This window comes from Artibeus jamaicensis, unplaced genomic scaffold, assembly GCF_021234435.1.
Source record: "Artibeus jamaicensis isolate MK-2021 breed Jamaican fruit bat unplaced genomic scaffold, CSHL_Jam_final scaffold_614, whole genome shotgun sequence".
NCBI lineage: Eukaryota > Metazoa > Chordata > Mammalia > Chiroptera > Phyllostomidae > Artibeus > Artibeus jamaicensis.
Genome location: NW_026522050.1, coordinates 8,229,199 through 8,253,159, shown reverse-complemented (window position 1 = coordinate 8,253,159; position 23,961 = coordinate 8,229,199). Strand labels below are relative to the sequence as shown.

The 23,961-nt window shown below is 38.0% G+C and overlaps 1 protein-coding gene and 2 pseudogenes across 1 annotated transcript; all 3 read left to right on the top strand.

Moving 5' to 3' along the window:
- Window positions 1–2,347: 2,347 nt before the first annotated feature.
- On the top strand, window positions 2,348–3,276 carry LOC128626501 (olfactory receptor 140-like; annotated as a pseudogene).
- An 8,711-nt stretch (window positions 3,277–11,987) lies between these two features.
- LOC119047781 (olfactory receptor 4C15-like) lies at window positions 11,988–13,016 on the top strand. The gene has a single exon (XM_037143271.2). The coding sequence runs from the start codon at window positions 12,042–12,044 to the stop codon at window positions 13,014–13,016; it is 975 nt and encodes a 324-aa protein (XP_036999166.2). The 5' UTR covers window positions 11,988–12,041.
- A 1,719-nt stretch (window positions 13,017–14,735) lies between these two features.
- On the top strand, window positions 14,736–15,839 carry LOC128626493 (olfactory receptor 4C11-like; annotated as a pseudogene).
- The last annotated feature ends 8,122 nt before the right edge of the window (window positions 15,840–23,961 follow it).

The following is a 23,961-nucleotide window of genomic DNA, read 5'->3' as shown; positions in this document are numbered from 1 at the left end:
GACACAGTGGCTGAGCTAGTTGTCATTTTTAAACTTGCATCTTTTTTCCTTTTTGGTGAACTAACAAGCTTCCTGAAGCCCTCATCATGGAGCTATGTCAGACAAGTTCATAGGTGAGATTCCCAACCCCCCCCAAAACTAAATCACATAATCATAGAATCCCAAGTTTAAATACACAGAAATCACATAATCAGCCCTGCCCGTACCAATATTAAATCTTTTTTCAGTATGTCAAGCATCAGGGAAGATATAACCAATTTAATATGTTAAATGTGGAAGTAAAAATATTTTGCGTTCTTTTTACTGATATTTAAACTAGAATCACATTATATATTTAAAATTTTCTCCATTGAATATTACAACCTAAGAATTTTCCTATGATATTATGCAATTTTAAAAATCACCTCTATTAAAACCTGCTCATTATTCAAAGAGGTGTACAATATTTTACCTATTCCTGACTTAGTGTAGGACATTCCATGTTGTTTGTGATTTTCCACAGCTCTTAATAATTCTGTTGAACATATTTGTATGTAATGATTTTTGTCTTTAAAAAAATTTATCTTTAGAGTTTACTCCTACAAAGAATACTGCAGAGTTAAAGAAAAATGACAAGGTAACTTTTATTTTTTCATAGCTCTTTTATTTTTCATAGCTTTTTCTGAACCGTTTTTATCATATCTCATTTTCAGTAGAGGCAGTATGCTTTTCTCTGCTTTGTTGGGGGAGTTCACCTCAGAATAAATAAGGGAAGTCAATGAAGCTGCTGCACTTTGTTTTCACATATGTATAATATTTTCATTCTGGGCAATTAAAAGTATAGCTCTTATCCATGTACTTTTAAAAGGAAAGTAAATATTTTTTCAGAATGTATTTATCTTCTCCTCCATCTTTCTTTTGGAAAAGTCATGTCCCCATATTTCCTCATTCGATTAGTGATGGCACATCTCCCTACAACCAGGCATGATGGAAGAAGGATGTGCTGGGAGGGTGGGAGAAGAAGGCAGGAGAGTGCCTATAGCAGAAACCTGCTGGAGTGGGGAGAATCCTTCCTACCATGGATGGATGAGCTGCTGTTCTTGGGTAATAGAATGTTGGAAAGGGGTTACAAAAGGCATTTAACTAGGACACTTTTTATGACTTTTTATGACTATATGTTGATATATGCATGGTAATTGTCCAATAAATATTTATTGAATGAGTGAATGTGTATTAGGTACTTAAAGTAAGTACTCAATATATGTGATTGTATTTATACGTATGATACTTTATCTGTCTTATCTAGCAGACAAGTTGTGTTCTCTACATTAAGTCTATATGTTTTTAAAACTGTGAAAATAAGGGCTTCTTTTGCTTGATAGGTCCTCATGTATTGAGCACCTACCCACCTAAGGGTTGTTTTTTATCCAAGTCTATGGAAGCTGTAAATTTGCTGAATGTGACTATGTTAAAATTGTGTTAGAACAGTTTTAAACAAGCAAAATACACTATTTTAAGTTTCTAAACAATGACCTATTAAACTAGAATTCATCTTTCTTTCAAAAGCTTATTTATGTTTCTGATAAAGTAGAGAGCAATGATAAACATAGTAGGGGATGAAAACACTTGAATTCCTAGTTTTATGGGCTGGGGGAGCAGGCCTGTTCTTACACAGGCAGATGAGAGAAGGTGGCAATTTCCCAACCATTTATTCATTACCCAATAGGTGCCAGATGCTGCAGATATCATGCCAGGCACTATGCTAGGGCCAGTGACAAAATATCCATGAACAGCATATGTGCGACAGAAGATACCAAGGAGGGTGTATCTTCCAACCACTTCCATGTGCCTGCTTATAATAGATACTTATTTACCATGTCTTCCTCCTCACAGTTAGAGCCATGGGTTCAAATGTAAATTCTAGAAGAAGGAATAACTCTTGTGTGTAGCAATTCACAGCTTACAAAATGCATCTGAGATTTTCAATTTGTACAGATACAGGGGAAGGCTGGGAAGCATGGGGCACTGAACTGACTTTGCAAAGTCCCATGGAGTTGGAACCAGAAAGAGAACCCGGATCTTCCGTGTGTAGCCCAATTTTTTCCAGTAAGTTACACATCAAATGTTGCCCTATAGATATTTTTTGGTGACAGGTACCAGGTGTCTGAGGAGATGGGAAACATTATGGAGGAAGTGAGAAAGAGTTGAAACCATTAGTCGGGTGAGGGGTGCCAAGGACATGCTCCACAGTTACAGTGACTATCCTATTTCTGTACTGGGAAATTCAGACAACAAACCTGCATGATTAACAGGTATCATTCTTTATCTCTTTACAGGTAATTTAGGCCCCCCAAAGTGTTCTTCTTACATGGATCACCTCACACATCCCAACAATGTGACTGAGTTTATTCTCTTGGGACTTACACAGAGTCCACAATTGCAGAAAATATTCTTCATTGTGCTTTGTTCATTTTCCTATTTACTGTTCTGGCCAATCTGCTCATTGCCATTACCATTTCCCTCAGCCCAGCATTTTCAGCTCCCATGTACTTCTTTCACTTGCTTGTCTTTCATAGATGTTTTCTATACCTCTATCACCACCCCCAAAATGCTCATTGACCTCTTGTACCACAGGAGAACCATCTCTTTGGCCAGCTGCCTGACTCAGCTGTTTGTGGAGCACTTCCTGGGGGACTCAGAGATCATCCTCCTCATTTTCATGGCCTCTGACTGTTATGTGGCCTTCTGAAAGCCCCTTCATCACTATGTGACCATCATGAGGCAGGGGCTCTGCCTCCACCTGGTGGTGGTGGTCTGGATTGGGGGGAGTACTGCATGCCACTGTACAGATTCTTCTCATGGTCAACTTGCCCTTCTGTGGTCCCAATGTCATTGACCACTTCATTTGTGATCTCTTCCCACTGCTGAAATTTGCCTGCAGAGACACCTATTGGCTCAGAATGATAGTGGCAGCCAATAGTGGGGCCATGTGCTTGCTTATATTTTCCATACTGCTCACCTCCTACATAGTCATCCTGAGCTCCCTGAAATCCCATGGCTCTGAAGGACAGTGCAAAGCCCTCTCTACATGTGGCTTCAGCTTTATCCTAGTTGTACTCTTTTTTGTGCCTTGCATATTCACTTACATGTGTCCTGTGGTCACCTTCCCTGTGGACAAGTTGGTGACTGTGTTCTTTGCAATCCTAACTCCCATGTTTAATCCTGTCATTTACACAGTGAGAAACACAGAAGTGAAAAATGCCATTAAAAAGTTTGTTGAAGAAGAGAGTAGCTTAGTCTGTTCAAATGTCAAGAACATAATGACGTATATAAACAGAGAGAATTATGTGTACTGCACACTGTGAAGGGAAACTGACAGATTTTGCAGATCATTGGTAGGGGAAAAACGAGGTCCAGAAAGTAATGCTTATTGATCAGTTACTAATGGCATGGCCTTTTGCTAGGTGCTTTTGATAACTCTTGTTAAACTTTGTTTTTATTGTTTACAGTATTATAATTGGCCCCATTTTTCCCCTTTGCCCACCCACACCTATCCCTCACCCTCCTTTTCTCAGACCATCACCACTGAAAGAATATATGCACCCTGTAGTCATAGCAGCCATATTTACAATAGCCAATATCTGAAAACAGCCCAAGTGCACATCAATAGATGAGTGGATTGGAAAGCTGTGGTACATTTACACAATGGAATACTACTTACCATAAAAAGAAGGAACTCTATCTTTTTCAACATCATGGATAGTCCTAGAGATTATTGTGCTCTTATGCTTTCGATAACTTTTAATGTACTTTTCCAAAGCCATAATGTTCATGTGCATAGATCTAGGGAATGTTGTGGAAAACTCAGTGATAAATCCCTAGTGTGATGATTCTAGCAGGGGTGTCCAACATTTTGGTGTCTCTGGGCTACACAGGCAAGAAGAGTTGTCTTGGGCCACACATTAAATACATTGCAACACATAATCACAAAAGACCTCATAATGTTTTAGGTAAATTTATGATTTTGTGTTGGGCTGCATTCACACCTATCCTGAGCCTTGTGGTCCACAGTTTGGATACCCCTGTTAGAGTAAGTTTTTCTCCAGAGTCTCATTGCTATGTTTTGAAATTCTTCATACCTGTTACATGGATGAAATTGGCTTTTCCATAGGTCTTGGATATTAGGATTCTTTTATTTTTTGCTTAGCTTGTGGTAAAGCAAAAAAAAAAAAAAGAGGATAGAAATTCGTAGAATATATGGGGAAAGGAATATTTGGGGAATTAGAGAATCCCTGCTGATTTTTTCCCTTTTTGGGACTATGTATCTACCAAAATTGAAAAAAAAGACTCTCACAGAAGGAAGAAATAATAACTCATGGCCTACGTGTGTTTATTTCTTGGCCCAAAAATAAGCCATAAAAATTTAATTTGCTCAGAGTACTCTTAATTTGGTCTAATATATTAACTTCCCTATGCTCATAGTTCTTCTCTTATAAAAGGAAGTTTTTTTTTCCTTTGAAAGAGTTGAGGAGCTATTTGAAGCAAAAAAAGGTGAATATTCTTTTATCTAATCTCAACACAAATTCATATGCTTAGGTTCCACAGCTGCTCCTCTGGAGGTGTGATACATATATTTACATTAAATAAATGCTTTATTATTGAACAGAGATATTTAGCTGACTTAGGTGACTTATCCATGTACCAAGTTGACAATTTCCATATTCCTATCCTCATTTTACAGAGAAGCAAACTGAAGCCAAGGGAGGTTTGCTCCTTTACTTGCCTCAGTTCACACAGCTAAGAGCTTCAGCTACAAAACTTGAACTCAAGTCTTCCGAAATTCAGTCTTACCATCTTTCAACAAAACACACTTGCCTGTTAATGTCTATATATAATATTATCAGCAGTCTTACAGATTTACATTATCCTTCAAGGAAGTTTATGTCAAATTTTTTGTAGACTTATGTCACATGTAGCTCTATATTTCAGCAACAATGCCCCTCTGTGTACATGGAAAGCAGCAGGGCACTCTACATTACTACATTGCACTTTATAAAGCAAAACTTCTCATTATGACATTCTGCCTCATGTTACTCTTTTATTTATTTATTTATTTATTTATTTATTTATTTATATTATTATTTTTAAAGATTTTATTTATTTATCTTTAGAGGGGAAGGGAAGGAGAGAGGGAGAGAAACATCAATGTATGGTTGCCTTTCATGCATCCCCTGCTGGGAATTGGCCTGTGGGGAACTGGTCTGCAACCCAGGCATGTGCCCTGACTGGGAATCGAACCGTGATTGTCTGATTCGCAGGCCCGTGCTCAATCCCCTGAGCTACACCAGCTAGGGTTCCCTCATGTTACTCTTTACAAATAAACCTTCCTTAAACTCACTGGTCATCTGGGGGTATCTCTTCCATAACTTGATGATAAAATAATGTCAGTGCATAATACATCCATTCTTTGGGGTAGGTGTGTGTTCTAGTTTATGCATCGGTATTAGATTCTTAAGAAATAGAACATTTTCCTACAGAGTCTAGGTCTGGAAGAGATATAACCAGCACTTAATCTATTAAAAATGGTCAAGTTTGCAGCAGCTGGTGAGAAATAATTTTAGAGAATGTGGACTACATGATATGTGTCTAGGAGATGAGAGTAATCCATGGGCAAGGAGAAGAAGAGTTCTGAGTAAATGCTCTTTCCACTCTAAGATGAAGAAGAGGGGTTGGAAAGGAAAACTACAGTCAGCGATCTTGTCTTATGGGCCATGCTGAGGACTCAGTGGAGGAGTGAGGGTACTGATGAGGCACTAGTTATAAAGGGTCAATGGCAAAGTTAGAAGGTGCAAGAGCTGGAGGAGGAAATGTAAGGTGGTCTGACTTCAGTGAATAAAGTTTTGCTGGTATGGGCATAGTTCTAAAGGATGTTAAGATGTCCTTTTGCACTCACCATCAAGATTTTCTCATGAGGATCAAATTTCAGCCGATTATTTTTGATACTTAAAACAATGTGTAAAAAAGCAGGCATTTACTCCTAAAAATTAGTAAGATAAATGTTTTTTTGATCTATTGTATAAGGGTACTTAATTTAATTTGTACTTTTAATTTATTGAAAATGTTAAGTGAAGGGACTTAGCTACTTTTCTTCAAGGTCAAGTATAAAACAGTCTGTTCTTTACATATTTTAAGTCTCTGAATGTAGAAACAAGTTTATTGGATCTTTACTCCATTCTTTTTTAAAAAGTGAGACTTAATTCAGCTAGGCAATAAGGGCAAGTCTCTGAGACTTTGCCTCCTCTGGTCACAATTCACCTTGCTTAGAATGAAGTGAGAATATTCAAACACAGAACTGCTCACCAGTCACATTTTGAAGATCATCCTTAAAGTGTTCTCCTCTTATTTTGGGTACCATGTTCTTTTAACCTTTTTAGCTTCCGTGTTCTTCAATTTCCATACCCTTACAGTAACTCAGAGGCAATTCTAAAAGTTCTTGATGTCTCAGGGAAACAAACCTCTTTCAATTCTAATTGAAATCAAGGCAGAAACTTTGTTTTCACTGAGACCATGTTTAAGATCGTGCTTGAGGTAGAGGGGAACATTCTCTAGTTTGTCTGCCACAGATGGTCTTCCTTTCTCTCAGATGTAAAAGTAAGACTTGGAAAAGACCTTCACATTTTTTTCCAGTCACTGAGTGGAATTTTATTTATAGAGAATAGAGATGACCATCACCAGCATTTTCAAGGAAGTCACACATGGTGAGATGCATCATGCACAGTTTTTTCTTTTTATAAAACATCCGAAGTTGTGATGCTGTACTTAAAAGTAGGGTGTCATTGTTTAGGTATGAGGTTTAATGCAACATGTGAGTCTATCATTTAACTGTGCACACTTGGACTAGTTACATACCTTTCTGGTTCTCAGAATCTTTCTTTTTGATGGGGATTGTATTATCAAGTTCAAAGAATTTAGAAACCAATAATATATGTGGAGTCAATAGGAGAGTGCTTGACACATAATATTGTCCATGCTCAATGAACAGCAGCTGTTAGAATGCAAACTGGTTTTGGAAGGGTAGGAGGTCCTATTGATTCAAGTCTAATGAAATCAGACCTGTGTTCATTTTTTCATTTTTAGGTTAGATCCAAATACCTTAGAAATGTACCAAGTGCATATTTGTGTCTTTGCTTTCTAACAGCAATTAATTTATTCTTTCTAGTTATATTCTCAATTAACATTCATATGAGGATGAATGTCTTGATATAGTTTTGAATATTCCCATCCCAGTGTTTTAGATTAAAAAGTGGAATTTTCAGAGGCTGTATGAAGAGTAATGCTGTAGAAACATGATAATTCAACTGGTGTTTACCATTCATAATTATTGATATAATATTGCACTAATATTCCCATACTAAAAGCCCAGCAAAGGCACATAGCAGTTCATTAAGGATAGGGAAGAATGTCTGACTCAAGTCACAGAGCAGAATCTTCTAATTTAAAATAGGTTCACTTAATTTTCCCCAAGTGAATTTGATGTCATAAGTAGCCTCAGCTTTCTGCTTCAGAACTGTTCAGAAATAGTTAAATGGCTGAACTGAAAATGCTTTAGTGCTAATGGTCCTGGCCTTGCCTCTTTCTTAAAATGGATTAAATCGCTAGGGCAATAGAAAAAAAGCAGGTTCAGACAATCATCAGGAAAAACATAGGTGGACATAGAGAAAGGTAATTGTTTTTCAAATTCCAGGAACAGTAAGAGTGTACCAGTTGAGACATTTAGGGAAATTAGCAGAGGATTATGGAGAGGAGAGAAAGGGCTCTGAAATCTGAAGAGAACTTTTTCCAGATACTGAAAAAGAAACATAATTAGTAGACAGAGAATAAATCTTTTATTGCTAAAGTAAAGAGTACACTGGATTTAAGGAACTTAACTAGAGGAGTAGTTTGAATGCAGTTTTAATCTATTCTTTTGATTTTTAGTAATTATATTTCCTAGGAAAATACATGTAAATATGACTGGTATGACATATAGGTACATATAAATGCACCTAAAATTCACTGCTTGAAATATAATTACAAATTACTACTTATGACAACATTACTACTAATTATTCATATACTTTAGAATATTATATGTACTTTAAAGTGGAGACAGGAATTTCTATTGTTTTTGGAACCGCTGATGGTAGCATCAGTTTGCTGAGAAAATGAATGAGAAAGAAACAGTGGGCACTGAGGAGTGCGGAGGCCAAATTCCGAAGGCCACAGCCCTACGGGGTGGCCTAAAGCCACAGTCTGTGTCTGGGAGGGGTCCTTCACAATCTGGTGTAGCTCCAGTATATTAAAGTACATGGCTACGAAGAAAGGAAAGACCTTGGAATCTTCTAGGAAAAATATGAACAGAATCAGCTGCATCCTATAAGAGTGCATGAACTTCAAATTGATTTCAAAGTGAGTATGGAGATTGGGAAGGGCTGGGCCAATGATATGGCTATTCATGGAAGATTTACATTAGTTTATGATTTTTAGTGTTTGTATGTATGTTAGCATGTTAGTTCCACTAATGTGATTTAAGTGTAATGGAGATAATAAAATTATTCTCAAACCCACCTCCTTTGTCATTAAGTGTTCAGATAGAGGATAATATGGTGTTGTGGGTTTTAAACTTGATTGTTTTTGTTTTGCAGAATGATGCTCAACCCAGAGCTACACCAGTCAGGGCTAAAGCTTGATCCTTAATGTTAACTCTACATACTGAAAGTAAGTCTATCATATGTTCTCTTCTAGATTTTAAGATTATATTAGAATATCTGTGCAAAGAAGCAGAATAATTACAAGTTTTTATTTTCTCACTTAACATATTATAATCATGCCTCACCATCTATGTCCTTATATTATTTATTATCCACAGCTTCTTAATTTTTAGTAATCTTATATGCATAAACATCTTCCTATTATTGAACATTTTATATATTTCTAAAGTTTTACTGTTATGAAAACATGCATCATCTTCAATTAGAGATCTTATACTACTGCATTTCTCTGTTAGAAAATTTTTTAGGATTGGGTTCTTAAAACAGGAATAGAAACATGTTTACAATCCTGCAAATATTTGTTAAAACATTTCTGAAAGGATGATGTGAAATCAAGTAGTTTGATTGCAATTTTAGAATTAATATAGTTTTCTCTCTTTTTATTGAATTGATTAGGGTGACACTACTTAACAAAATGATACAATTTTCAGGTGCACCATTCAACAACACATCATGTGTACATTGTATTATGTGTTCAGCACCCCAAGTCTAGTTTCTGTCTGTTGTTATTTATTCCCCCATACCTTCCTTCACCACCACCCCCCGAACCTACCCACTTCCTGACAATAACCACATTGTTGTCTGTGGCCATGAGTGTTCTGTCTTTTCTTTTTCTTGTTTGTTCAGTCTCCTCACTTTTCTCCCTTAGTAGCCTTCACCTCCAACAGCTGTCAGCCTGTTCCTCTATGAGTCTGCCTGTATTTTGTTTGTTTGTTCATTTTGTTTATTAGATTCCACATATAAGTGGGATCATATTGTACTTGTCTTTCTCTGAGTGGCTTACTTCACTCAGAATAATGCTCTTCAGGTCCATCCATACTGTTGCAAAGAGTAAGCTTTTCTTCTTTTTTAGAGCCCAGTAGTATTCCATTGTGTAAATGTACATTTAGTGAGGGTGAAAATGTAGAGAAAAGGGAATTATGGTGCGGAGATTGGTGCAACCACTGTGGAAAATGCGATGGAGATACTTCAAAAAATTAGTATTTGGAATTGCCTTATGACTCAGTGATTCTACTTCTGGGTATTTATCTGAAAAATCCCAAAACACGAATTGAAAGAATATTTGCTCACTATGTTAATTTCTGACAAGCTCATAACTGCCGGATCATACATTGGTATCATTTACTTTTTAAGAAATGGTCATTAATGAATTTAATGACCTTATACCATTGGCTTTATACTCTTGTTTTTTTGGCTGACAATTTGTAGCTGAACATGGTATTCACAGTTCAGCATTGTATAAGAATGTCTAGTACCTTGGGAATGTAATGGAAATGGTTATTTTAAAGCAAGCATAAAGAAGTTTATTACCATAAAAATTATTTCTTTATTGTAAACAGTTTTTTGTTAGCTCTGAATGGTTTTTACAATGATCAGGTTATTTTTAATTCTCACAGTAAGCTTCATTATTATTTATCAGTTTAACAAACAGATTATATGTATATGTACACACACTTTTGAGACATAAATTTCTGTTCTTTATGTACAAGTGAGGACTCAACCAATCTCGAAATCTGATGTGTAGCTATGGAAAGTAGTCAATAGTTTGAGTACTTATTTGGAAAACTCATGGGAAAGGTGGCATCTTGCTACATGAGAGAATAGTGACTAAAATTGGTGAGGGCACTTATCATAAGGAAGTTTTACATTTTGCCAATTTGACACTCCCCATAATCTTGTGGGATGAGCAGGTAGGTTATACATGAACATCCTTAGTTTGCAATAAAGTCATATAAAAGACATGTTGTACAATATCAGATGGGGCTGCATAGTATAAATAATTAGTAAATATGTGAAAAAGTGTCAAGACTCTAGCTAAACTCAACATATAGTTTCTATTCCTTACCCGTGTGGTTGTTGCCAGTTTGTATGTGTAGTAAGTGGACTATTAGTTTCTGAATCTATATCACTTGCTCTGTGTCATCAAGGGGCCTCCTTCAAGCATGAGCAAAGGACTCAGAAGATTTTGATTTCCACAGGTGCGTGAAGACAGTAGAAGGGCCAGCTCTGATCCTTTGTCTCTTGATCCATTAGGAATCCTTAAGTGTTGTAGCTGGGAGTCTGTTTAAATTCCAGACCCAGCATGTTACTTGGTGTTTTCTCTTTCAGCATGGATTGTCTTCCAGGAAAACAGAGAGAATGAGATATAACATGGACTGTTCCTTAGGACTATTTCTTCAACAGCTGCTTTCCTTATGTTAGTTCACTTGCTCATGCTGACAATACCCTTGAGTAGGTATTATTATTTTTCATAAACACCCATTCTTATTTTAAATGATGAATGAAGAAAGAACCCAGCTCAGCATGTGCATACTTGTCACATGTTAGTGTAGAGCTAGGTGTTTTTCATATAGCTCTCTTCTTTAATAGGGAATTATTTATTTCATCTTTTTTGTTTTGTTTTTTCTTATGAGATTACTGGAGTGACAATGATTAATAAAATTATATAAACATCAAATGTAGAACTCTATAATGCATCACCTGTGTATTGTATTGTGTGTTCACCATCCAAAGTGAAGCCTCCTTGTATCACCATTTATTCACCCTTCATCCTCTTCTACATACCCCTGTGCCCACCTCTCCTTCCCTCTGGTAATCACCACACTATTGTCTGTGTCCATGAGTTGTTTTTCTTAATCCTTTTACCTTTTCAACCATACCCTAATCCACCTCCCTTCTGATAGCTGTCAGTCTGCTTTCTGCATTGATCTTAAAGGCCCAATTTAGTTTAGAGTTAAAAAAATGGATAAGTAGCAATGCTTTTCAAATGACTCTTAAACTAGGGGTTATTTCTTCTTCTCTTTGTAGATAAGGTCATCTCATGGTCAGTGATGGCATATGAGTCATCCCATTCCCATTTCATACTGATGGCAGCAATGACCACTAAATTGCAAGTCTTCTGGCTCAGTGTTTGATATGACTTCAGAACCTCCCTCAACAATCCACTCCAGGAAAAGTGACCTGCTTTGACAGTGGAGATAAAAACTATTCTCTTCCATACTGTATATGAGTACTTCTCCTATACATAAACTCTGGCCACCTGAAAATATTGAATAATTTCTCTTTTCCTGACTTTTGCCTGACCTGCTGCTACAGCCTTCAACAAATTTCTAATTTTCTGTTCTCTTTTACAACAGAAGAATGTAATAATCTTTTCACATGGATGCACCAACTAATTGATGACTATGATACAATGGTATCACAAACTGGTCTCAGGTGAATTTTTCTTTTTCTCATAATTGCAGATTTTATATGCTTAGTCTGGCGGCATTTAGCTGTTCCTTGGAAATCATGCAAAACCACAGCTTTGTAAGTGAGTTCATCCTCTTGGGGCTTTCACAGAATCCAAACATTCAGAAAATAGAATTTGTTATATTTTTGTTGAGCTACATGGCAACTCTTGGGGGAAACTTGTTAATTGTGGTGTCCATCAGCAGTAGCCCAGCACTCCTGGGCTCCCCCATGTACTTCTTCTTGGCTTTCTTGTCCCTCCTGGATGCCTGCTTCTCCACTGTCGTCACCCCAAAGATGATTGTGGACTCTCTGCATGAGAGGAAGACCATCTCCTTTAAGGGCTGCATTACCCAGATATTTGCTGAACACTTCTTTGCTGGAGTGGAGGTGATTGTCCTCACAGCCATGGCCTATGACCGCTATGTGGCCATCTGCAAGCCATTGCATTACTCTTCTATCATGAACTGGAGGCTCTGTGGAATTCTGATGGGCGTGGCCTGGACAGGGGGCTTCCTGCATTCCACAATACAAATTCTCTTTGTTTTGCAGCTGCCCTTCTGTGGCCCCAATGTTATCAATCATTTCATATGTGACTTGTACCCATTACTAGAGCTGGCCTGCACTGACACTCATGTCTTTGGCTTTTTTGTGGTGGCCAACAGTGGGTTTATGTGCATCATAATCTTCTCTCTGTTGCTTGCCTCCTATGGTATCATCTTGTGGTCTCTGAGAACCCACAGTATTGAAGGGCAGTGGAAAGCTCTCTCCACTTGTGGATCTCACATTGCTGTTGTGGTTTTGTTCTTTGTCCCCTGCATAGTCACATATGCCCGACCTCCATCCACTTTCTCCTTTGATAAAATGGTGACAGTATTTGAAACCATCCTAACCCCCTTGCTCAATCCTTTGATTTACACAATCAGGAATAGGGAAGTGAAAAATGCCATGAGGAATGTGTGGAGCAGAATAATGGTAGTTTGTAATGAAAGATGAGACTGATTTGATGGAATCTACACTCAGTGTGTGTTCTAAGACATGATGGATCTGCTGAATGGAGTTCCTGCAATGAAGATTTAAAGTGGTCTAGGTTCCCTAAATTTTCCTGGGTATCAACACTCTCAAAGCATCTCTGATCCCTGTGGGCCAGTAAACCATAGATTGCATTGAGGTCAGGTGGCAGAAGTTTCTGTCTTGCAGGAACCGCTCACTTGAAAAGATTTAGTATGAGAATAGGGTAGGGCTGTTCTTCTTTACACCTGGGTTTTCAAGGACCCTTGTTCATGATTCATAACTACACCTTCTTTCTTGTTTTAGAGCACAATTTTGCAGTAGGTCATAGAGACAGTGATTAAATCTTGCATCAAACCATCTTCCCTAATATTTTCTTGTGCTTCCTCCCCTCTTTATCTGTTTTTATGCTACCGTCTGATTCTTCTTTCCTTGGTTCTGTTCACTTTCACTCTCTCTTTTCTCCTATACTCACTTCACTCATTATCTACTCTTGCCTCTCCTAAACTATTATTAATTTAGGTATCTATTTTCTTCTTTGATATTTGTTTCACCATGTAGTATATAGAACCTGATTCTGGAATTAAACTGGAAAATTAAGGTAAAAATTTGTGTGTTTCTTGGAAGGCTCAGGATTTCTGTTTTCCAGGATCTACATTATCCTAGAAAGTCTTCATAAAATCTTCATGAAAGTTTTATGTGACATGGGTGGTTAATGCTAGAGAGAGAGGTTAGAGTAGTACCCCACTCTAATTTTAACTTAACTGTACTTGGAAAAACTTCCTCCCTTCCTTCCTTCCTTCCTTCCTCCCTCCCTTCCTTCCTTCCTTCCTTCCTTCCTTCCTTCCTTCCTTCCTTCCTTCCTCATTTCCTTTCTTATTTATTTATGTATTTATTGTTGTACAAGTACAATTGTCTCCATTTACCCCCCCACCACTCACCCTCACCCCAGCCATCCCCACTTCCCACTTTTGATTCTACCCCTCTTTGCTTTTGTCCATGAGAACTTTTTATATGTGTCTGACAACCTTCTTCTCTCCTCGCCAATTATTTCCTCCCACCTTTCCTCCTGTTATTGTCAGTTTGTTCTTTATTTCAATGTCTCTGGTTATATTTTGCTTGGTTGTTTGTTTTGTTGGTTCCCCTGAAAATGAGTGGATCAAAAAACTATGATACATTTACCCATTGGAATACTACACAGCAGAAGGAAAGAAAGAGTCCTACCCTTTGCCACAATGTGGATGGAACTGGGGAGCATTATGCCAAGTGAAATAAGGCAACCAGTGAAACAGAGATACTATATGATCTCACCTATAAGTGGAAAACATTACTGTATCTCAGGTCAAATTTTCCACATTGAAAGCACCAGGTAAATGGGTACACTTACCTTGTAAAGAATGTGCAGGTCAAATGAAATAACAATCGTGAAAATTGTTTGAAGAATAAGATTATACAACAAGAATAATATATAATATATGATTGTGTTATTCAGTTGAAACAACACACAGTAATATAGGCAAAAAGGTGATAGAGGCATTTGTCTATCTGGCAGAAAAGAGGAGATTTGTACTATCATATATATTTGAACTGGTTTACAATTTCAACAGGTAAAGGTAAGAATTCAAGAAGGGAAAATTACATTCTCCACTACTGTGATGTACCCCAAGATCAGGGAGTTAGGAAAGTGCAGGAGTGTTAGGAAACATGAATCAGTTCAGTGATAAAACCCCTGAATGTGTTGGTCTGATGTGATGCGTACATCTTGTCAGGAGCTAAGTTCATGTCTTATGTCCTGAAAACTTCTCTTTGCTTATTGAAAATATAACAAAGTAGAATGACATGATCTGGGTTTCATGGTTCTCCAATATTTGTCCATAATTTTATCTCATGACTTTTTTTATTAATGACAGCAGTTTTTAGGAAGATCATCTCTATGTTTGATCTCTGTTATTGATCAAAGCAATATTTGTGGTCTTCTTGATTCTTTACCTAACAACACTGTCAGGGAACTTTCTCATTATAGTGACTATTAAAACAAGATCCTTGGGAATCCCAGGGATGTACTTCTTCCTGTTCTATCTGTCCTTTTCTGATGTCTGCCTCTGTACAACCACAGCCCCCAGATTAATTGTAAATTCTCTTGGTCAGAAGAACACCACTTCCTACAATGTGTACATAACTCAGGTCTTCACGGTCCACTTCTTTGGGTGCAGCAAGGTCTTTGTGCTCATCCTCATGGCCTTTCATTGCTACATCGCCATTTGTAAGTGCTTGCAATACCCAATCATCATGAGCCAGAGAGTCTGTGGTGTGTTGGTGATTCTGGACTGGGTGAGATCTTGTATCCACTCTTCAGCACAGATTTTCATAGCTTTGCAATTGCCCTTTTGTGGCCCCAATGTGATTGACCCCTATTTTTGTGACTTGCAGCCCTTGATGAAACTTGCCTGTATTGACACATATGTGATAAATTTGCTAGTTGTCTCTAATAATGTGGCCATTTTTATGGTGAGTGTTATAATCCTGCTTATCTCCTATGTTGTCATCTTGTAGTCTCTGAGAAACCACAGCATAGAAGGAAGGTGAAAAGCCCTTTCCACATGCACACCCCACTTTATTGTGGTTGTCATATTTTTGGATTCATGTGCATTTGGTTCATATATACTTGCCCAGCAACCATGTTTCCAGTAGACAAGATGGTGGCTTTTTAATACAATTGGGACATCCTTGCTCAACCCTCTGATCTATACATTGAGAAATGCAGAGGTGAAAAATGCCATGAGAGTGTTATGGTGTAACAAAATATGACTTCAGTTAATAAAACTATGTGGGAATTCTAATGTATACTTCCTTAATATATTTGTTTTGTTTCATGAGCAGGAAAGGTAAAACATACTTTTGGGGAAATAAAGAATAAATCTAAGAGGATTGCATTAGAATATGGTTATTATTTAAAGCCCATAATCATTTTGAACAACCTAGGATGACCCTTGCTTGAATTCTAACAACATTAGGTCATACTCATTAGGTAATTTAGCTTCCTATACAATTTTTTCTTAGGAAAGAAAAGTACTGACACATGGCAGAATAAGTGTATGTACATGCATGTGTGTATACGCACCAATTTTTTTCCTACATTTTATTCTCATCCTCATGAATGAAGTCTTCAGAGATAATCCCTAGGGCCTGGACACTTACAGAGTCAAGGTGCCATCTTGACAAGTTGATGATTAGAGAAGATGTTCTGAGAACTTACTCCTCCTGAAATCTGTGCCTGAGCCTCCTTCACTGGGGGTGTCTACACTGAGGAACCCTCCAATTGCAATAAAAGCTAGAAACATCAATGAAAACCTACACTGTCTCTGGAAAGCCTCTCAAAATTAATTCTGTTTGTGGTGAGGGAGGGAGGAGTGTGATATTTGGACAAGACAGCACTGTCAGTGAGTCAGTGGCTCTTTGGGGTCTTCCCACTGCTCATCACTAAGGAGAGTAAGAGGCAGTAGAGAGTTTGGCAGCAGAAATAAGTGAAGGTCAGGAAAGAAGGGAGGACAGAGAACAATGCATTATGGAGATAGAGAAAGAAAAAAGGAAAGTGGAAATCTTGTCCATTTGGGAAAGAAGAAACTTTTTCTTTCTTATTTCTTGAGCATTACTTTGGGGTGTATGAACATTTGCAGGCAAATAATTGTCCATGTCTCTTATGTTTATTTTGGTAATAGGAAAGACGGTTTGTTTTTGATGTTTGGTTCTATAGTATCTCAAAGGTCAAAATTCAGGTCTTCGGAGAAGAATCTGGTATGAAAAGTGAGGCCTAGCACTTGTCAAATTTGGTCTTTTAGTTTCACAGGAGAATATTTTTAAATGTGTTTTTTCATATGGAAGACAACCTAATCCATGTGTATAATTCACAGCCCCCACCAACTCCACTTCAACTTCATAATCTCATTATCGAGTACTGTCATACCATTTCAGTACCCGGGTTTATAATTATCATCAAATTGGCACCAGAAAGTATTACTCCTAGTCATATGGACTAATGAGAAAAGAACACAATAAACTCATAAATATGTGAAGCATTTCCATCAACTGAAGACAAAATGTGATGTTGCACTAAAGATTCCCTATAGTTCTGGTTCAGGAAGGTGGTGGCAGAATAAATACTTTAGTCCCAAGTGGGGCATTTGTCAGAGCTCTCAATACCATATTTGAAAGCAGCTATTTAGTTTCATACTTCTTTCAAATGAGAAATTTCTCTAATTTCTTACACTTTCTTTTTGAGAGCATTTGCAAAAGGCCTTAGGAAGATTGTAGTTAAGTGTAATTGATTCTCAAGTAACCAAGACACTCAAAATAATACATCAATTAATACCTCTTGGTATTTCTTAAAATTTATTGCAGTGTGAAAAAATGTTTATTTGTGTCTAAATGAGAACTAAGGAAGCTTCATGAATTTCGTGAATTTCTCCCCTCGGGTAGAGGCTGGGAGAAAATGCAGACCATTGTACCTGAACAATGATAAAATATAATAATAAAATAAAAATAATAACAAATATAAAAAAGAAATTATATGTGTATGCACATTCATACCCACAATTACTATTACAGAACTGTGCAAGCCCTATTCACAGAATTAATTAGCTTGAAGCAGGCAAAAGATAGGATTCCATTTTTTATCAAAAATGTTTGTTAGGTTAAAAAGATAAATGAAGAAAAATTGGTTCAATTTTCTTTTTCTTTTTTTTTAAATATTTTATTATTTATTTATCTTTAGAGGGGAAGAGGGGGAAGGATAGAGGGAGAGAAACATCAATATATGGTTGCCTTTTGTGCGTCCCCTGCTGGGAACTGGCCTGCAGGGAACCGGCCTGCAACCCAGGCATGTGCCCTGACTGGGAATCGAACCGCAATCGTGTGGTTCACAGGCCCGTGCTCAATCCACTGAGCTATACCAGCCAGGGCTTATTTTTCTTTGTAACCTTATTTGTGCTTGTTCATGACGTGACTTCCTGTTATTTGCAGCTGAGCTGTGGTTGTTGTGTCTGAGCTCACATTTTGGAAAAGAAGTTAGTGTTCCCATTATAGATATTGCATGTCCATCTGCTTCATGTATCATATGCAAAAGGAAACCAAAGTGAAAATAATAAAACAAATAAGGAGACATTCTCTCTAAGTCATGACTAAACTGTTCACTAATATTTGAGAGAAAATATTCACATATGAGCAATGAATCTGAATGCATGAATGATTTGTAAACAGAAACATTATGCTGATTGGATGTGACAGTAACCTATGCTGTCATATCCCTGATGGGCAGAAATGTCACAAGTGACCCTGAAATGGCAATGAGCTCTTCAGCCTTTCAAATGCTGAAGTTTAGGCTGGTAAATAATCTGGGCTGATAAATTATTTGGGCTGAATATTAAGGCTGAAGCTGAACTTCAGGGAAGGTTTTTATACAATTTACTAGGTATTCATATTTGATAAACAGTTGTTCACACACTAAAATGGTGACCTTAAAAGCTATGTATATACACAAACAATAGTGGTGTGCCGGTGCTCTGAATGACAGGAAGGTGAGGAGAGGGATGTCAGGAAGGTATTTTGTGTAAAGGCAGATAGTTGGCATGACCTCAATGGCAGGGAGAAAGGAAAGAGGGCTCAGACATAGTTCATGACAGGGCAAGGCACTGGACCCAGAGATGCCATTCAAGGTGGCTGATGTAGTATCTTCAGACAATTCACTATGTTGGGGGAATTGTGTCTGCAAGTAGGAGCCCTTTTCAGTAGCTCAATAGTAAGATTCATCACCAAAGCTTCTTGCCAAAACATCTTGGGTTGCTACAAGAAGATATCACTGGAGGGTTGATTAAAAAGTGCCTGTTAGTGTTGAAGTAGTTTTGGCACCAATCATTCTAAATAATTAAAGCATTGCATCAGCCTTGGAGACCATGAGTCCATGTTGGAAGGAGATAGTGGCCACAGTTGTCCATTTACAACAGGGAATCTAGTTTTCCTTCCCTGCTTTGTGAGCCAAAGGCAGGGCTGGAGTCCAGGCACCTGTAACTAAGGCTGCTCTAAACAATACATCACCATCATTGCCTCAATATAGCTTATGACCCTAAGGAGTAACACCTCAGAGAGATGCTTGGCATATGTGTGTAAATGTCTATACATCAGCTAACAAGCGACAGTGAATTTTTTAAAAATCGAAGGCTTCTTTTTTAGAACATTTTTATGTTTAGCAGCAATGTTGAATAGAAGGTACAGAGAATTTCCATATACCTTGTGTAAGTATACAAAGCCTCATATACATATGCACATCCTCCTCCAATTATCAATTTCCTCTGCCAGAGAAGTACATTTGTTATACTTGTTGAATCGACCTTGGCACTTCATAGTCACCTAAGTCCATAGTTTATCTTAGGGTTCTATCTTGGTTTTGTGCATTCTGTGAGTTTGAACAAATGTATAATGACAGAAACCCATCATTATTATATTCTACAAAGTAGTGTCACTGCCCTAATAATCCTCTGTGCTCACTTATTCCTCTATTCACCCTATCCTGCCAATCTTCACATTGAATTATTAAATTGCAATACAGATTACGGTAAATCTATCTTTAATTAGGCCACATTTTTGAGCTCTTCACTTTTAAGGAATTTCTTGTAGGCTAAAGGACAAGCTGACTCAAGATTCTGGAGGTTCAATTTTCAAAGATAGACCACATGTTAGGACACAAAATGAGCCTCAACAAATTCAAGAAAATTGAAATCATACCAAGCATTTTCTTTGACCACAAAGGAATGAAATTGGAAACAACCCCAAAGAAAAAACCCCAAACCCCCAAAATCATGGAGACTGAATGGAATGCTATTAAACAATGAATGGGTCAAGAGTGACATTAGGGAAGAAATAAAGAAGTTCCTGGAAAGAAATGAAAACGAACTCACAACAACGCAAAACTTATGGGACACACTGAAGGCAGTCCTGAGAGGGAAGTTCATAGCAATACAGGCCTACCTAAAGAAGACAGAAACATTTCAAACAAACAACCTAACCTTACGCCTGCAAGAACTCCAGGAACAACAACAAAGACAGCCCAGAGCAAGTAGAAGGAATGAAATAACCAACATCAGAAAAGAACTAAATGACATAGAAAGTGAAAGCACAATTCTAAGGATTAATGAATCCAGGAGCTGGTTCTTTGAAAAGATAAACAAAATAGACAAGCCTTTAAGTAGGCTCATCAAGAAAAGAAGAGAGAGGACCCAAAGAAACACAATCAGATATGAAAGAGGAGAGATTACAACTGATACCACAGAAATAGAAGAGATTGTAAGAAATTACTATGAAGAACTGTATGCAAAGAAATTTGAGGAACTAGGGAAAATGGACACATTTCTAGAAAAATATAATCTTCCAAAACTCAATGAAAAAGAAGTAGAAAACCTGAATACACCAATAACAGCAAATGAAAGTGAAGCAGTAATCAAAAAACTCCCATCACACATAAGCCTGGACCAGATGGGTTCACAGGAGAATTCTATAAAGCATTTAAGGAAGAGCTAACCCCTATTCTTCACAGACTATTCCAAAAAATTGAAAAGGATGGAAAACTCCCAAACTCTTTTTATTAAGCCAGCATCATCCTAATTCCAAAACCAGATAGAGACACAACAAGGAAAAAGAACTTCAGGCCAATATCGCTGATGAATGTAGACACTAAAATCCTCAACAAAATATTGGCAAATCCCATCCAACAATATATCAATAAAATCATACACCATGACCAACTGGGATTCATCCAAGGGATGCAAGGGTGATTCAATATTTGCAAATCAGTAAATGTAATACATCACATAAACAAAAGGAAAGACAAAAACCACATGGTCTTATTAATAGATGCAGAAAGGACTTCCGCCAAGATGGAGGCATAGGTGGATGTGTCGTGCCTTCTCACACAACCAAGTTTAGAGACAACTAAATATTAGCAATAGAAAACATAGCCAGAACACGGAAAAGTGAACTTTTCGGAAGTCCGTTAACAACAAATTCTTCAGCCTGACCAGTAAGGGGTGAGACCAGCGGCTGGTGAAGCGGGATTGCACAGGTCTCGGTCAGCCAGACTCAGGCGCAGAATCCAGGCCCAGGGTTGGACCTAGTGAGCGATGGAGCGAGCCACAAGGCGAGCGACCACGGGGAGACAGCGGGGGAGCGGTGCTGCGTGTTGACTGTGGTCGCGCATTTGTGCGTGGGTGGACAGGCGAGGGAGTGAGCAGTTGGAGCGGGTCCCGGCGGGTCCCCGCGGCAAGTGGCAGTGGAGGGCACCGCCATTTCCCTGCTCTGACCCCACCTCCACATACAGAGTCATAACCCAGCGACTCTGAGTGGCCCGGCCCAGGTGAACCACCTAAGACGCTAATCCTCACCCAGCTGTGAGAAACAGCAGAGGGGGCTGCCATTTCCCCGCTCTTACTACGCCCCCCACATACAGCGTCACAACCCGGCGACCTGGGTGTCCAAGGCACCGCTTCTCACACTTAAAGGGCCAGAACAGACCAAAAATGTTGCAAGAATATCTCAAAGCTCCAGAGCCCATAGATCTAAGCAATGAAGAAATAGCAAAACTCTCAGACGCACAGTTTAAAACACTGGTCATCAGGATCCTCACAGAACTGGTTGATTATACCGACAAATTAGACAAATATATGAAGGTGAAACTAATTGAAATGAACGGAATTGCACAGGACACCAATAGCAATGAAAGGGAAACTGGGACTCAAATCAATGGAGTGAACCAGAAGAAAGCAAATAATGGCCAAACAGAAAAGAGTCAAGAAGCAAGAATTCAAAGAAATGAGGAGAGTCTTAGGAACCTCCAGGACATCTTTAAACGCTCCAACATCCGAATTATAGGGGTACCAGAAGGGGGAAAGGCACAGCCACCAGTGGAAAACTTATTTGAACAAATAATAAAGGAGAATTTCCCCAATCTGGCAAAGGAAATAGACTTCCAGGAAATCCAGGAAGCTCAGAGAGTCCCAAAGAAGTTGGACCCAAGAAGGAACACACCAAGGCACATCATAATTATGTTAGCCAAAATTAAAATGAAGGAGAGCATCCTAGAAGCAGCAAGAGCTAAGGGGACAGTCACCTACAAAGGAGTGCCCATCAGACTGTCAGCAGATTTCTCAAAAGAGACCTTACAGGCAAGGAGGGGCTGGAAAGAGGTATTCCAAGTCATGAAATCCAAAAACCTACAACCAAGATTGATCTATCCAGCAAAACTTTCATTTAGAATGGAAGGGCAGATAAAGTGCTTCTCAGATAAGATCAAATTCAAGGAGTTCATCATCACCAAGCCCTTATTATATGAAATGTTAAAGGGACTTATCTAAGAAAAAGAAGTTAAAGAAACATAAACAGTGAAAGGACAACAAACTCACAGTTATTAACAACCACACCTAAAACAAAAGCAAACTAAGAGGACAGCTAGATCAGGAGTGGAAACATAGAAATGAAGATCTCAAGGAGGGTTAGCAACAGGGGAGTGGGAGGAGGAGAGGGGGGAGAAGGTACAGAAAATAAGTAGCATAGACAGTAGATAGAAAATAGATGGGGGGGGCAAGAATAGCATGGGAAATATAGAATCTAAAGGAATTGAGACACATGGTCATAAACTAAAGGGGGGATAATGGTGGGGATGGGGGGTAGGGTGGAGGGGAATGAAGGGGGGAATAGAACAACTGTAACAGCATAATCAATAAAAAAATTTAAAATAAAAAATAAATTTAAAAAAAATAGATGCAGAAAAATCTTTAGATAAGGTACAACACCTATTTATGATAAAAACACTCAGGAAGTGGGAATAGAGGGAGCATTCCTCAATATAATAAAGGCCATATATGAAAGACCTACAGCCAACATCATATTCAACTGGCAAAAACTAAAAGCTTTTCCACTAAGATCAGGAACAAGACAAGGATGTCCACTTTCACCACTTCTATTCAATATAGTATTGGAAGTTATAGCCACAGCAATCAGGCAAAAAAAGGAAACAAAAGGCATCCAAATAGGAAAGGAGGAAACAAAATTGTCATTGTTTGCAGATGACATGATAGTGTACATGGAAAATCCTATAGACTCTACCCAAAAACTTCTCAAAGTAATTAATGAATTTGGCAAAACAGCGGATTACAAAGTCAATATCCAGAAAAAGAATGCATTTTTGTATACCAACAATGGATCAGCTGAAGCAGAAATCAAGGAAAAAATCCCATTTGATATAGCAAAAAGAAAAATAAAATATCTGGGTATAAATCTAACTAAGGAGGTAAAAGGCCTGTATGCAGAAAAATACACAACACTGAAGAAAGAAATCAAGGAAGACACAAACAAATGGAATCATATACCATGCTCATGGATTGGAAGAATTAACATAATCAAAATGTCCACACTACCCAAAGCAATTTACAGATTCAATGAAATACCTATGAAAATACCAATGGCATATTTCACAGTCATAGAACAAACACTACAAAAATTTATATGTAACCATAAACAAGCCCGAATAGCAGCTGCTATTTTGAGAAAGAAGAACAAAGTAGGGGGGATCACAAAACCTGATATCAAACTGTATTACAAGGCCACTGTAATCAAAACAGCCTGGTACTGGCATAAAAACAGGCACATATCAATAGAACAGAACAGAGAGCCCAGAAATCAACCCAACTCTCTACAGTCAATTAATATTTGACAAAGGGGGGCAATAACATAAAATGGAGTAAAGTTAGCCTCTTCAACAAATGGTGATGGGAGAACTGGACAGCTATGTGCAAGAAAATGAAACTTGAGCACAGACTTACACCATACACCAAAATAAATTCAAGGTGGATAAAAGACTTAAATATAAGCCATGACACCATTAAAG

Excerpts from the sequence above, each read along its gene's own strand:
- LOC119047781 (XM_037143271.2), top strand. The coding sequence starts at position 12,042 with ATGCTTAGTCTGGCGGCATTTAGCTGTTCCTTGGAAATCATGCAAAAC.